General features: G+C 41.8%; 1 protein-coding gene across 2 annotated transcripts in view; it reads right to left on the bottom strand.

Moving 5' to 3' along the window:
• Arid1a (AT-rich interaction domain 1A) overlaps positions 1–14761 on the bottom strand; it is a 74807-nt gene that overhangs the window by 43540 nt on the left and 16506 nt on the right. For both annotated transcript variants that reach the window (XM_050149899.1, XM_050149893.1), the window contains exon 2: positions 1626–1838. In XM_050149899.1, coding sequence (XP_050005856.1) covers positions 1626–1826 — 201 coding nt within the window. In that variant the 5' untranslated portion in view covers positions 1827–1838. The remainder of the gene's footprint in view (positions 1–1625; positions 1839–14761) is intronic.

The following is a 14761-nucleotide window of genomic DNA, read 5'->3' as shown; positions in this document are numbered from 1 at the left end:
AGTCCTCTCTAAACTAAGTCTTAAAAGAATGGCCAAACTTGTTTACACATAAGACTGAATTCACCCACTAAAACTGATCTTATTTAATATTCGGGCAACTCACACGAGCTCAAGAACAGTTCTTTTCCCCAGTGAGCCTATTCATTTTTTTTTATCATGGCCTAAGTTATTTTTATGTTAGGAATTTTATTCTAACTGCAATGAAGAGGCACTAAACGTCTGGATCAAACAATTGAAGGAATAATACTTAGTAATCTGAATTGTGTACAAATCACTAAGATACCTTGGCTCTGCCTCAAAAAAAAAAAAAAGCTGGGTGGTGGCACACTCCATTGATGCCAGCACTTATGAGGCAGGCAAATCTATACAGTCGAGCCTGGTCTACAGAGTGAATTCCAGGACAGTCAGGGCTATACATCCATCTTGAAAAACAAAACAACAACAACAAAAGAAACGTGTATAAATTTCATTTGAAGACATTGTTTGATTTTTGCTAAAGTTTTGGAAATAATCTCTGACTTCATACAGTCTTTATCATTTTATAAGTGGTAGAAAATCTGTCAACACAGAAACAAGGAAAAGATGATAGATTTTGGGGTAGCAATATGGCTTAGCAGATAAGACACTTGCCACCAAGCCTGACGACCTGAGTTCAATCCCTGGGATTTATTTGAGCAAGTAGTCCTCTGTGTAAGACCTGGCATTTTGCTCTCATGCCCAAGTAAATGATAGTAATATAATTTTTACAAAGGTGACAGTGCAGGGATTGTGGATGGAGCTAAGTAGCAGAGGCCTTTGTTTAAAAGTCTCAGCATTGAAAACCAAAAGCAACCCCCACCCCAAACAATGGCAAGGAAATCAGACTGACATGAGAGAAATCTCATCTGTAACAGCATTGTCACACCTTTGCTGGTCATTACAGCTCCTTCTTTCTTCCACACTCTGTCCTTAAACATTCTCTTTTAACTCAGACAGCTTATGTTACAGGCCAGGAGAAAGGTAAAGGCCTCCTCACCAACAAGGCAAATGGCACAAATGGTTTCTACTATAATAGCAATAAATAGATCCTTATTCCATTTAGTCTCCCAAGGGAAGACCAGCCAGGTAAGAAAAAAAAAAGGTAGATTGGGTACCAATCCCAAAATATATTGAGACAGACAGAAAAACACATGTAGACGGTAACCATGCTCAGACCCGAATAATCACGCAAAAACTATATTACAACACTGTTTGACCAATAGCTTAGGTGCATTCCTAGCTAGCTCTTACATCTTAAATTAACCCATTTCTATTTATCTGTGTTATCACCATGAGGCTGTCTGTGGCTTACAGGTAATGTTTTTGCCATCTTTCTCCTTTGGTGGCTACATGGCGTCATTCTGTTCAGATTTCCCGTCTGGCTTTACTCTGCTAAACCATTGGCCAAAACAGCTTTATTCATCAACCAATAAAAGCAATGCATATACAAAAGAATGTTCCACATCAGACAGACAGACATAGGATAGTGCGCACTATCTTGTCTTGTCTACAGCTAGCCTACGGGCATATTTAGGGGAGGTCTGAAAGCCATTCTAATCCTCACACAGCAATTTTAGACAGCAAAGAAGGTCAAGGTCATCATATACCTGCTGTGCATAAGAGAGGCCGCCCATGGCACTCTGAGCCCGGCCCTGCATGGTCATTGGGTACCGCTGTGGAGTCTGGGACCCATATGGCTGGCCCGGGTACCCATGTCCTTGTTGCGGTCCAGAAGGAGGTCCCTGTTGTTGTGAGTATGGGTTAGTTCCACCATACGGCTGAGGTCTCATCTTTCCCATCTGATCCATTGGACTGGATGGCTACAAAATAAAGAACATTTTCATTAATTTCAAGTTTGCACAGTCTCTGGCCAGCATGAACACATAGAGGTCTTTTAAAGTCCACATGCCACATAAGAAACCATTATTATGAAAAGGTAATGGGGCAGATCCAGTAACCCTTAAGGAGTCATTCAACTCTTTTCAGAACTTAGATTTTCATAAATAAAATGATAATGCTATGTAAAAGCATTTTAGAAGGTTCAAAAACTGAGATACAGAAGCATCCTAGAAAACTGAAAAAGAGATGGGGTGGAGCTGGGGGAGAACAGATTCCATAGTCCATTTTTATTCCCATGTTTTTAATGCTACGCGTGGCACAAAGTTCAATTTATGGTTTCTTTAAATGAGCAACAAAGCTAATAACTGCTGAAAGAACAGTAATGAAGTTGGAGCCTTGTTTGTTTCAAGAGAAAATCCATTTCATTTAAAACAGAGAATTTGAAAATAAAAAAGGACATATCCTTGTCTTCTCAAAGAACAAGATATAAGGCTCAAGAAATGCTCAGTAGTTAAGGGCACAGAGTTTGGTTCCCAGCATTGCATGGCTCACAACCACCTGTAACTTCAGCTCCAGGGAATCTAAAGACCTCTTCTTATCTTAGCAAGCACACATCCCAAAGCACACACGCATGCACGCAACAGGACATATATCCACACAAACACGCTGAGACACAAATAACAGTAGAAAGCTATAGGTTGAGTGTGGTGGCACACATCTCTAATTCCAGCACTTGGAAGGTAAAGACAAGATGATCAGCAGTTCAATGTCATCCTAAGATGCAAAGTGAGTTTGAGACCACTCTGGGTTAAAGGGGACCCTGTCTCAAAAAGCCAAAAGGAACAAAGTACAACACTAACAACATAAAGCTCAAAAGTTCAAAGCACAGGCATCAATGTACAAATACAGCTTTATAGTTGGGCATGGTAGCTGACACCAATAATCCTAGCTTGGGAGCCCTCAGCTAGATAAAGAGGAGTTCCAGGACAATTTGAGCTGGTAATGAGACCCTGTTGATTGATAGATAAATAGACAGACAGACAGACAGGAGAGAAATAAACGAACAAACAAACAAACAAACTTGAAAATTCATGTGACTTTCCAGTCCTTTTATTGGTGTGACAGGTTCAATCAGCTCATTCACTTTCTGACATAACTTCATCTTACTGGTGCTACAGAAGATAGTCCTAACAAACTTTCCTCTGCCAGAGATGCCTGTCTGTATCTTCTTGTGTTATGAAAAAGGAGAATTCTTCTAAATATCTCTCAAATACACTCAGTTGCAGGATAGGTTCAGAGCCTAAAACAAATCTTGAAACAAAATCTTAAATTGGGAGTAGGGGTAAATTTAAGTATTCTAGGTGTAAATATCATTAACTCTAAAATGAAGGTCAGTAAATCAACAGCATACATCCAATCACTTGGAGAGCTTGTCAAACCACAGAGCACCGGCATCCATCTGTGGTTCAGTAGGTTCAAACAGGAACTAGGATGTGCATATTTGTAACAAGTGCCCTGGTGATCATATTTTTAAGAAGTACTGCTGTAGGGCTGGATACACATTCTAGTAGGAGGCTTTAGTTTGGGGAGGATGGAGTCTAAATGTGGTGTTTGGGAGTGACTAGAGGTCTAGATCATCCCTGTGGTTCTTTTTAGTTCTATTACTCAATAAATAATAAATTACTTGATAATTTAAGATGTGCTTCATTTAAACAATTGCTTGCCTCTTCCTTCCTCCATCTCTCTCTCCTTCACTGTGTTTACTATAGTAGAGAAAGTACAGCCATTGTGAAGGAATATCCAACTATCAAGAACAAAAAACCCAGAAGCTAGTGGAGTGCTATGGTGGGAAACACCTGTAACCCCAGCTACTTAGAAGCTTGAAGCAGGAGCGTCACAGATTCAAAGCCAGGCCAGTCAGAACTATATAGATGTTGCTTTGTTTCGAAAGAAAAACAAAATGAAGCAGAAGCAAAGTTCTCTCAAACTAAAGATAAATAAAGTTCACCTAAAAAGGTAACCATGGTGGGAGCACTACTTCCTTCTCAAACTAGAGAATCACAGGAAAACTGCCCCAAATCACTATCCTTCAGTGTTATTCCAGGGCTATCTATTTCCAACTATCTTAACTTCTACATCAGAAGCCTGAATAATGCTTCCAATCAGAATTTTGTCACCTACATGGGTTATTCTGAGGCCATTTAGGACATTCAAGTTTAACAGAAATTGGGCTAGTGAGAAATAGCACAATTTTCCTCAGTATGAGTGGCAATAGTGCAGAAACTGGGGAGTGAAGGGAAATACTTCAAATGCCACACATCATACCTCACCTCCTTCCAGGTTACATAGGCTGTCTGGCTGAGGTCCTCAATTGAAGACAATAAGAGAGACTAACTAGCATGTTCTGGCTATCTGTCAGATAGGTTGCCCAGAACACCAGGAGCAGCTATTACCACGGTGTTACTATGGAGCTTCTACAGCAATGTCTATCAACAATGGCTGCAGATCAGAATTTTCCATGAAGCTTCACAAATGCACAGACCTCAAGATTCCAATTTTGTTGGTGAGGGAGGACTTGAGCGAGCCCCTCCCCACTTCACATCCATGATTAACTGGAAACTACTGATACAGTAAAGCATTGTTCAAAAAAAAAAATGGACTGTCACCTGTTACTATTACACACTTTTAAAATATGAAAGATAACTGGAGAACTGAATTATTTTTCAGCTAGACAGAATGTGCTACATGTAGACCAGGCTAACCCCAAATCAGCAATCTCCTTGCATTAGCATCCAAAATGCTGGGATTAAAGGTGTGGCGGTTATATTTTGTTATTTTTATTGTTGTCGTTTTGTTTTGTTGAGATATGGTTTCTCTGTATAGCTCTTACTGTCCTGTAATATCCATAGACCAAGCTGGCCTCGAACTCATGAGATTCACTTGCTTCTGCTTCCTAAGTATTGGGACTAAAGGTGTGTGCCACCACTGCCCGGGTAGTTTTATTATTTGTATACTTGCTTATTTTTTGCAGTCCTAGGGATTGAACATAAGGCCTGATACATGCTATATCAATATTCTGCCAATGATTCCCCGTTTTACTTTTTATTGAGACAAGGTCTTACTATGTTGCCCAGGATAATTTCAAACTTTAGCCGGGCGGTGGTGGCGCATGCCTTTAATCCCAGCACTTGGGAGGCAGAGGCAGGCGGATCTCTGTGAGTTCGAGACCAGCCTGGTCTACAGAGCTAGTTCCAGGACAGGCTCCAAAGCTACAGAGAAACCCTGTCTTGAAAAACAAAACAAAACAAAACAAACTTTAAAAAATAGATTTATGGCCAGGCAGTGGTGGCTCACGCCTTTAATCCCGGCACTCGGGAGACAGAGGCAGGCGGATCTCTGTGAGTTTAAGACCAGCCTGGTCTACAAGAGCTAGTTCTAGGACAGGCTTGAAAGCTAGAGTAACCCCCGTCTCAAAAAACAAAAGCAAAAAAACAAAAAAAAAATACAAACAAAAAAAGATTTATGTATTTTTACGTGTATGTTTTGCTTAAATATCTATCTATGCATTGTCTGTATGCCTGATATCCAAGGATCCCAGAAGAGGATGTTGAATTCCTAGGAGCTGGAGTTATGGACAGTTGTGGGCCACAATGTGGATGCTGAGAATCAAACTGCAGCCCTCTGCAAGAACAAATGTTCTTAACAGCTGAGCCAGCTCTTCAGCCTCTAACCTTGAAAGCCTGATGCTCCTACCTCAGCTTTGTAGTAAATGGAATTAAAGGTTTGTGCTGCTAAGCTTAGTATCTTCACTTATAGTTACTATTATTAACCTTATTGATAAAAATTATTATTTATTAATTACTTCTTTTAAGTAAGGGTCACAAGTATCTTAGGAAGGCAGGCCTCAAACAAGCTATATCAAAAGATGACCCTGGGGGTTGGAGAGATAGCTCAGAGGGTAAGAGCACTTCCAGAGGTCCTGAGTTCAACTCCCAGCAACCACATGGTGGCTCACAGCCATCTGTAATGAGACCTGGTGCGTTCCTTGCCAGCAGTACATTGTATGCTTAATAAATAAATCTTAAAAAAAAAAAAAAAGATGATCCTGAACTGTTGGTTTTCCTAACCCCATCCAGCTTCTCTAAGTGCTGGAATTAAAGGCATGTGCCACCATGTCTAGGTAATGTGGTGCTTGGGATCAAATCCAGGGCAAAATTTGTTAGGCAAGTATCCTACCAACTAAGTTATCCATATAATCATATATGACTAGTGGCTACACTACTACAATGTAGTTTGAGAGTAATGTTTCTAAATAATTTACCATTTCCTGCTAAATATGGCTCCAAATTTCCTATAAAACTCCACACAATATTAACATACAGAAAAAGTAAAGAGTGTAGCAATCTGATAGACTTGGGTTCAAATCCTAACTCACTGTTTGGCCTTAAACACTTTAGTTCATTACTTACAATGCGCACAGTAAACAACTTCCCACAATCTGCTGTGGGATGCTCATAATCATGCCTATAATCTCAGCACTGAAAGCTGAAGCAGGAGGATCACCATGAGTTTCACACAAACCAAAACTACAATCTCTAGGCAAGCCTGGGCTACAGAATGAGACAAAAAAAAAAAAAAAACCTTCCTTAGTGTTTAGTTAAATGTTCAATAAATGACAGCTATTATCAATGACGACAAACCATTTCCCCGCCCCCAAAACTATATATTTCAAGCTATATGTTCTGCTTCTTGATTCTGCTGTCTTATTCACAATGGCTTCTTCTCACCCCAGTGCTAGCAAGTGAACTTGAGCCTTGGGTGTGCTCTCCTGATGTTCCACTCTCAGAGCTACACTGGCTTCTAATAGCACAACTCAACCTTTCAACATACAACAAGATATCACTTTCAGCACAGACGGTAAAAGACATCTTCAGTCCCAAGATAGGTTATGACTTTGGGGGCAGAGAGGAAAAATATACCGAAATGAATTAGAAGGGAGATTAGAAAAGGCATGAAGGAACACGGACATTTTGAGACAACTCAACCTGTATTAGCAAGAGTTCCAATGAATACCAACCCCACACAGTCAAACCTAAAAAGTTCCAGTGACATGGTGGCACCTACCTTCTCTGTACTTGGGAGGCTAAGTATAAAGCCACTATGGCCTCACAGTAGGATTTTTTTAAAAAAGGTTAAAAGTCTGCTATCACATAAGAGCTATGTGTTCAACTGAATAGAGAGCTACCTACAAGAGTTATGAGGGCTCAAGAGACTTCTGTTTCAACTTCAGGAATATTTGTAGACCCCAAATAAAGGGGCAGTCCAAGAACTGTTTCTCAAAATGAAACTAACATTTTTTGGTCATCAGACTTGTTCCTCTCAAAGGATCATCATGATCAACAGACCATGCAGTTTATTTGGCAAAAGAAAATATATTCAGCTCAAACAACTAAACAAAGCTACATAGCTTCATATCAAAAGACTCTTAATTCACACTTCTGAGATTTAAAAATATTGTGGAAGATATGTAGTTTGTAGTTAGAAAAAAAAGGGCATTATCATCTTAGAGAGTAACATTAACTCTTCACTGATCAGTTTTACTGAAACAGAAAATTTTCTACAACATGTAAAGTAGAAAAGCCAGTCTCAGTAGTCAGCAGCAACAAAGGAGAAGATGGGAACACCAAATTGGCCGCAAAAGAGCCAGAGATTCCACTCTGGGAAAGACAGAGGAAATCCTTTCAATGGGAAACCACAGGAGTAGATTACTGTGATTACACTTCAAAAGCAAAGGCTCTGCCACAGAGACACATAATTGAGAGGAAAACGCTGGCCCTTGATCAGGGAAGTCAGGCCCCCTGCTATATACTATCCTGCATTCATAAAAAAATAAAAATAAAAAGGGGGAAAGAGCCATAAGAAAACACATCTCAGTCTACCACTTAGCTCCTTCCAGATCACTGGCCAAGTTATAAACTGCCTGACAAATGAAAGAATGCAGTTTATGGGCATCAAAGGCAAGGACGCTTAGCAGGCTTATCCGTCTGAATATATTCGGTACAAACAGCTTGCAGACTAACCAACCACTTGCAGGGTTCTTTCCCCTGCTCTCATCAAATGGAATTACAAGTACCTCCAGACCAGGTGGCTACTGGAATCTCTCACAAGTTTCTCAATGCACCAAGAAAAGCCACAGTGACCCTGTGAACTGCTGAATGTAACAAACTGAGTTTTACGGTTCATCAGGGTTAAGCATCAGATAAACAAAAGTAACCAGCTTCAGGACACTTAAAAGATGAAACATAGTTGCAAATTTTCTATCTCGCTGTGAGCCACTGAGAGCAGACAAGACCAAGCACCAACATTTCCAAACATCCCAATATCATGTGGTAGTGGCATCAGAAAAAAGAAAAAAAAGAAACTAATTCTGAAAGAAAAGTCTGAGAATGAATCGATAGTGCCAGGCCAAAGGTGCACAGAGGAAGTGATCAGAGTGGCCTTTATAGCCAACAGTGCCCAGCAGTGCCAAAGACTAGAAGGAATAAAATGAAAAGTTGAGCCAGGGACCGCCAAGAGTATCCATCAACAGAAGTCCTGAGCAATACACATTTGTTCTTTCACTCTAAATGCCAACTAGTTGGTGCCAGGATAAACCTAGAGCCATCCATACCCTTGAATTTTGGACCTCCAAGTATTATTTCTTACTTCTTGTGCTTTCAATTTATTCCTGGCCAGATTTGTTTATGAGTTTTAATAATAACAATAAAAAATGCATCCCTGGCTCTTTAACCGAAAGAACCCCCTAATTGATTCCCACAGTAATTAACCTGCATTTTACCTCCGAGAGCGGTAGTTAAGGAAGTCGGCACGGCTATTTATAACTCAGCTCAAATTGAGGGCAGACTGCCTAAAATCTAACACATCCCAGCTGTACTCCTGTTTGAACTGGGGCCAAGGGAATTTTTTAAAGCAATCTTGGCACCGAATGAATGACACCAACAGTATGAGAGCGCGAGTGGTTGTGTTGTGGTGACGTAGCATTGGAGGTGGAGGGGGGGCAGTGTACTGTGATCCCTCTCGTGCTTGCCTGCTGCCTGAGTCCCAGTACAGTAAGCTGGGAACCGCCCACTAAGAGCCAAACACAGGAAAAGGCTTTTCCTGTGGACCGCCTTGAAGTGAGAAACACATGGCTAATCTGCATAAACTCGAAGCCACACCGCCCCTGCCAGGAAGGTTAGTGCTCGTAATCTCTGGCCATGGAGCTGGCTGCCTGGGAAGACTTGGACTGGCGCCTGATAACCCAGAAAGAGCCGAGAGAACAGATGGGTAAGGACCCCAGCAGAATACAGCCCCGGGTCACGTGACTCGCCACATGGCCCCGCCAGCACAAACTATTGTCTGGTTGCAGAGCTCCTATACAAAGGCACCAGGCCTCCGCTTCCTGTGATTCTAGGGACTGGCAGCAGCTGTTCATCAGTCCCAGAGGGGACCCTCCACTATTAAGGGGCACTCCAGGCAGAGGTAAGTACAAAAGTTAAGGCCTCTCCCAACCAGCAAACTTTCACTTTCCCTGCCAGCTCCACGGAAATCACTTAGATCTTAGGACGTAGGAGACTTCCCCTACAAGAACAGCCTTGTTCCCTGGTACATAAATTGACTAGCATAAATCACTCCCATTGTCCCGTTTCTCTAGAACTAGACTCTCCTGGCCTTCCCCTCCCACTATGACACCCACCCATATACCATGGCTTTAAAGACATCAGATTCCTACCTAAATACAAGATAAGTACTATGAAAATCAGCTTAGATATGTCTATCCTGAGACCCTGCCTCCTAACTATACAGGGGTTTGAGGGGTGTCTTACTATCTTGTCCAGGCTGATTTCTACTCTTAGACTCAAGTGATCATCAGTAGTGCTGAGACTATAGGTAGTTATATCACACCCAGCCATGTTTTACTTTTAAGCATGGGAAACATGGCTAGATCCCAGGACAAAAACCCACTCCTAACCTCAGCCTTACCACAGCAATCTCAGCCACGGAGAAACAGAAATTAGGGAGGGTAGGGAAATGACAATCTTATCACATATGCTAACATTTTATCCAGAGTCAAACCCACCTGGCCTAGGAGTCTCATTTTTATCTTACAAAAGATAAATAATAATTCATTCAAGTTCTGAACAAACTGGTGGTTTGCAACTGCCCCTCCCCCAAGCCTGTTTTGTTGTCTTAAATTCTTTCAAACTTTCCCTGTGTTCTTAAGGTGAATGAGATCACACTGGCAACAATCAGGTAAGTAAGAGCTGTGGCTAGACCTGAGGAGGTCTTTCCAAACCTACACTACCTCAGGATACAGAACTCGCTGGGCATGGGCTGACCCATGCCTAGAATCCCAGTCCTTAGGCCACAGCATGTTCAAGGGTGGTGTGGGTTCCATACAGCCAGTTTGGGGAAAAGTGGGGGAGCTAGATTCTGACTTTAAAAAGTGGGGGAGGGGTGGAGTGGGGATACTTGGACTACGTATCTCTATTTATCCAGACCAAAGGAACACAGAAATCTTAGTAAGGTTTTGAAAAGGCAACCAAGCTGGGCAGTGGTGGTGTACAACCACATGGCAATATACAGATGAATAGAAATGGGTTAATTTAAGATATAAGAGCAGCCAGGCGGTGGTGGTGCACGCCTTTAATCCCAGCACTCGGGAGGCAAAGGCAGGTGGATCTCTATGAGTTCGATTCCAGCCTGGTCTACAAGAGCTAGTTCCAGGACAGGCTCGAAACCAACAGAGAAACCCTGTCTCGGAAAAAAAAAAAAAAAAGGAGACCAAAAGAGAGTCACTAAACCATCTAATAAAACTAACAGAATACGAGAGTCAATTAATAACCATTTCACAGCTGCCCACCCAAAAGAAACACACCAGAAAAACCACATCTGGGTGGCTGGTGTTTCTTTACTTCTTCCCTGGCAGCCAGAAGAGTACTTCGAATAGAGCAGCTAGAGCACCAAATCAAGAAGGGACGTCTCCTTTATCCACAGCCCGCTCATCAAGTCACTCTTACACAGTGCAAAGGTTCATGCTACAACACAGAAGACTGCTTTTGATAAGACTGGACTTATACGCCCAATTTTTCTACTTCCAAATATAAAAAAACAAGCAACTTCTTCAGAAAAATATTCTCTTGCTGGGAGGTATCGTAGTGAATGTCTTTAATCCCAGCAGGCTGATGAAGCAAAATATTCTTCAGGTATTATTTAAAACACGGGGTCATAAAAAAAAAAAAAAAACAGGCTAAAGCCTAAGAGGACAAAGCAGAACAAAAGGTCATCTGATAAATCAGGAGCCCCCTTTACAACTGTAAGGGTAAGACAACACTACAAGTTCCTAAGAATCCGCAGAAAGGGTAGGCTCCAGTACCAGTCCTCACAACAGCTTCATTCATTATGGTACTCAACCCACTGCTACCACCCAGGATTCTGATCAGTGGCAAGACGACAGGCTCAGGAATCTATTTGAGGGAGATGGTACTTCTCTTACTGTTTCTACACTTAACTAGCATAAACTCTAGGAAGCTAGAACTGTATGCAAGGTTTCCTGCTTTAAAGAAAAGGTCTTCAACTATTGCTTAAAACACAACACTATAAAAATAAAGCCCCCCACCTCAGAAAACAAACAAAAGACATGCTCTGAGGGTCTAGTCTGTATGGCAATCCTGGGCCATTAGATTAAGAGTTTTGCCCATAGTGTTTCTAATTTCTTTGTCCCTCAGTTTACTCATCAAGAGAATAGAAGTAACTGGGCAGAGGGAGAAGTAGGCAGATCTCTGTGACTACTAGAGTGAGACCTGGCCTACATAGTGAGACCTTCTTCCCTTCCCCCTCCCCACACAACGTTCATGCAGGTGATGGAGACTAGAAAATAAAGAATAGCCAGGCATGTGATATTTCATTCACAATTCTCATTTCATCACTCAGGATTCCAGTTTGATGCCAGCCTTGGCTACAAAGTGAGAACCTATCTTTAAAAACAAAAACAACAACAAAGAACTCAAAAAAGCACTAGGGAGCTGGCTCAATGGGTAAAATGCTTGCTGCACAAGCATAAAGACCGAGTTCAGACCCAAGCACAGGAGTGGGTGTCTATAACCTCAACATTGGGTAAGCAAAAGACAGGTGGATCTAGGCCAGCCAGTCTAGCCAAAATAGCAAGCTCCAGGTTCAGTGAAAGATACTATCTCAAAAATAAGATGGAGCGTGACAGAGGAAGGCACCCAACACAGACATGCATGAGCAGGAGCATGTGTGCGCACACACCACTACCACCACCACCACCACCACCACACACACACACACACACACACACACACACACACACACACAGTGGGCTGAGGTGCAGTTCAGTCTAGCATGTGAACCTAGATTTGATTCTCAGCACTGAAAACAACATTACTACCAAACAGGCATGGCTATATGACCAAGTCTGGAATAACTGAGATAGAAATTGCTCGCTCTCTCTCCATGAAGTTTCCCATTCAGTATTTTCAGTCAGGAGTTGACTGTTGGTACCTAAAACCTCAGAAAGCAAAACCACAGACAAGAAGGGGGACTACTGGGACTGGAGAAATGATCCAGTAATTGAAAGCACTGGGTTCAATTTCCAGCATCCACATGGCAAATGCACAGTTCATTTCCAGGGATCCATGGCACCAGGCACATAAGTCATGCACATATATATACACATACATGCATGCAGGCAAAATACCCATACACAGAAGGAAAGAAAGGGGGGTGGATTATATATACCACGATAATAGCATCCTCCGGGTTTGAGGGAATAAGTGAACCAAGGATAAAGCACACCTTCCATCCCATGAACAAGCTCCAGTCTAGGAGACTGGATCCAGAAACACTCACTTCTAAGACAGGGATCAAACTTTTATGTTAAACAACTTTTCAAGGATGGAGATGTAGTGCTGGGTTTAATCTCCAGCAAGGAATAAACTAGGAAGAGGAGGGTTGTGACACACCTGCAGTTCTACCACTCAGGTGAAGGCAGAAGAGAGGATCTGTAGTGCAAACTATCTTCAGCTAGAAGCCTGGCCAGTATTAATAACCTCTCAGCACCAAACAAATGCAGCCCCTAAACAGACAAGCTCTTCGGTATGGCCTTTCCTGTGAACCATTTATAAAATGAGAATTCTGAACCTTTCTACAAAGAGTCTCTAATTTTTTTCTTCCACCATACTGTTACCACATAAGATAGCAGAATCACTTACCCTTGCCTAATGTATATACCTAGACAGCATGTAAGCCCCATGACTCAGTGCCATGTCTGTCATCTAACACACTTAGCTACCTTCATCCTGCACAAGTCTCAAATTTCTAGCAGCAAAGCTTAGAAACCAGAAAAATTGCTGGGCAGTGGTGGGGTGTGTCTTTAATCCCAGAACTTGGGAGGCAGAAGCAGTCAGACCTCTGAGTTTGAGACCAGCTTGGTCTACAGAATGAGTTCCAGGACAACCAGAGCTACACGAGAAACCCTATCTCAAAACAAAAGCAAACAAACCCACCAACATACAAATCAGACATCCAAAAGGTTGGCCAGTCTAAGTCTAAAGTATCACCTACTTTCAGTCTATTTTCCCAGAGGAATTTATTCAATTCAAAGAAAATCCTTTTCTTCCAGGAAAGAATTCTAACAGTACAGGCAATACTTTCAAAAGAGGTGATGATACTGGGTGACACTAGCCACTCTAAGTGGTTTTTTTTAACCGTAACAGTTAAATAGTACAAAGACACCTGCTGGCAGAGAACACAGCGTTTTATTTTAAAGCAATAGTTGGAGTCAGGTTTGGTAGCTCACAGGTAAGGCAGGTGGACTGTTGTTTTGAGATCAGTCTAGATTACTTAGGGCGATCCAGGTTACTCTAATTTAAAGTGTAAAATCCAAACTCAAACAGCAAATAAAATAAAATAAACAAATAAGAAAGCAAGCAAAAACAAAGCGAAGCCACTATTGCAAAATGATTTACCAGAAGTTTTTCCCCTCTAGTGCATTTATTATAAGCACAGCCATGCTGATATCTATTATTATTCACTCACACTTTCTTCCTCACGACAAAGATCTGCAGGAGCGGGGACTCCGGGCCATGAGTTCACAGCACACTGTCTGACAGTGGTGCAGCTAAGTAAGCACCTGCTGATTGATGAAACTGGACTAGCACATAGTAGGTACTCATGAGTTAAACATTTTGCCCTAAGACTTTTTATACTAGCAAAACCCCAATTTTTGTGCACTTAATCTAGGTGCTATTTCAGCCTATTTAATTAATTCCAATTAAATGAGGAGTTTAAGAGTACAGTCTTTGTTACACAAGGTACTTGCACAGATGGTATGACCTGACAAAGGAAAGTCAGGTACTTTCTCCCACTGCCATCCTCCAGTGCATCTACTAGGGAAAGGACACTGGTATGGGTGACTTAAGCTTGGGGGAGTGCAGTTATCTTGTTACGTGTCATATTTATCATTGTGTGGTATGGCACAAAAGGAGTAGGGGCAAGGTCATGTAACCTGACACAGCTTCATCGGGAAGAGCACAAGCACTGTCCAGCTCTTCAGATTACTTTTAAAATACTCATCCAGACCCAGTATCTGGTTTGCTGACAGTAGTCAAACCAAAGGCAGAACCTATCTCTTTCTTTTGTAAAGGCACAGACTACACACACAAACACATTTATTAAAATTAAAGATACTAAATCTTGCCGGGCGATGGTGGCGCACTCCTTTAATCCCAGCACTTGGGAGGCAGAGGCAGGCGGATCTCTGTGAGTTCGAGACCAGCCTGGTCTACAGAGCTAGTTCCAGGACAGGCTCCAAAGCCACAGAGAAACCCTGTCTTGAAAAAAA

The sequence above is a fragment of the Alexandromys fortis genome, unplaced genomic scaffold (assembly GCF_014885135.2).
Source record: "Alexandromys fortis isolate MF-2015 unplaced genomic scaffold, M_Fortis_MF-2015_v1.1 scaffold_26, whole genome shotgun sequence".
Classification (NCBI taxonomy): domain Eukaryota; kingdom Metazoa; phylum Chordata; class Mammalia; order Rodentia; family Cricetidae; genus Alexandromys; species Alexandromys fortis.
The sequence above is the reverse complement of the archived record's forward strand: the minus strand, read 5'-3'. Positions and strand labels throughout refer to the sequence as shown.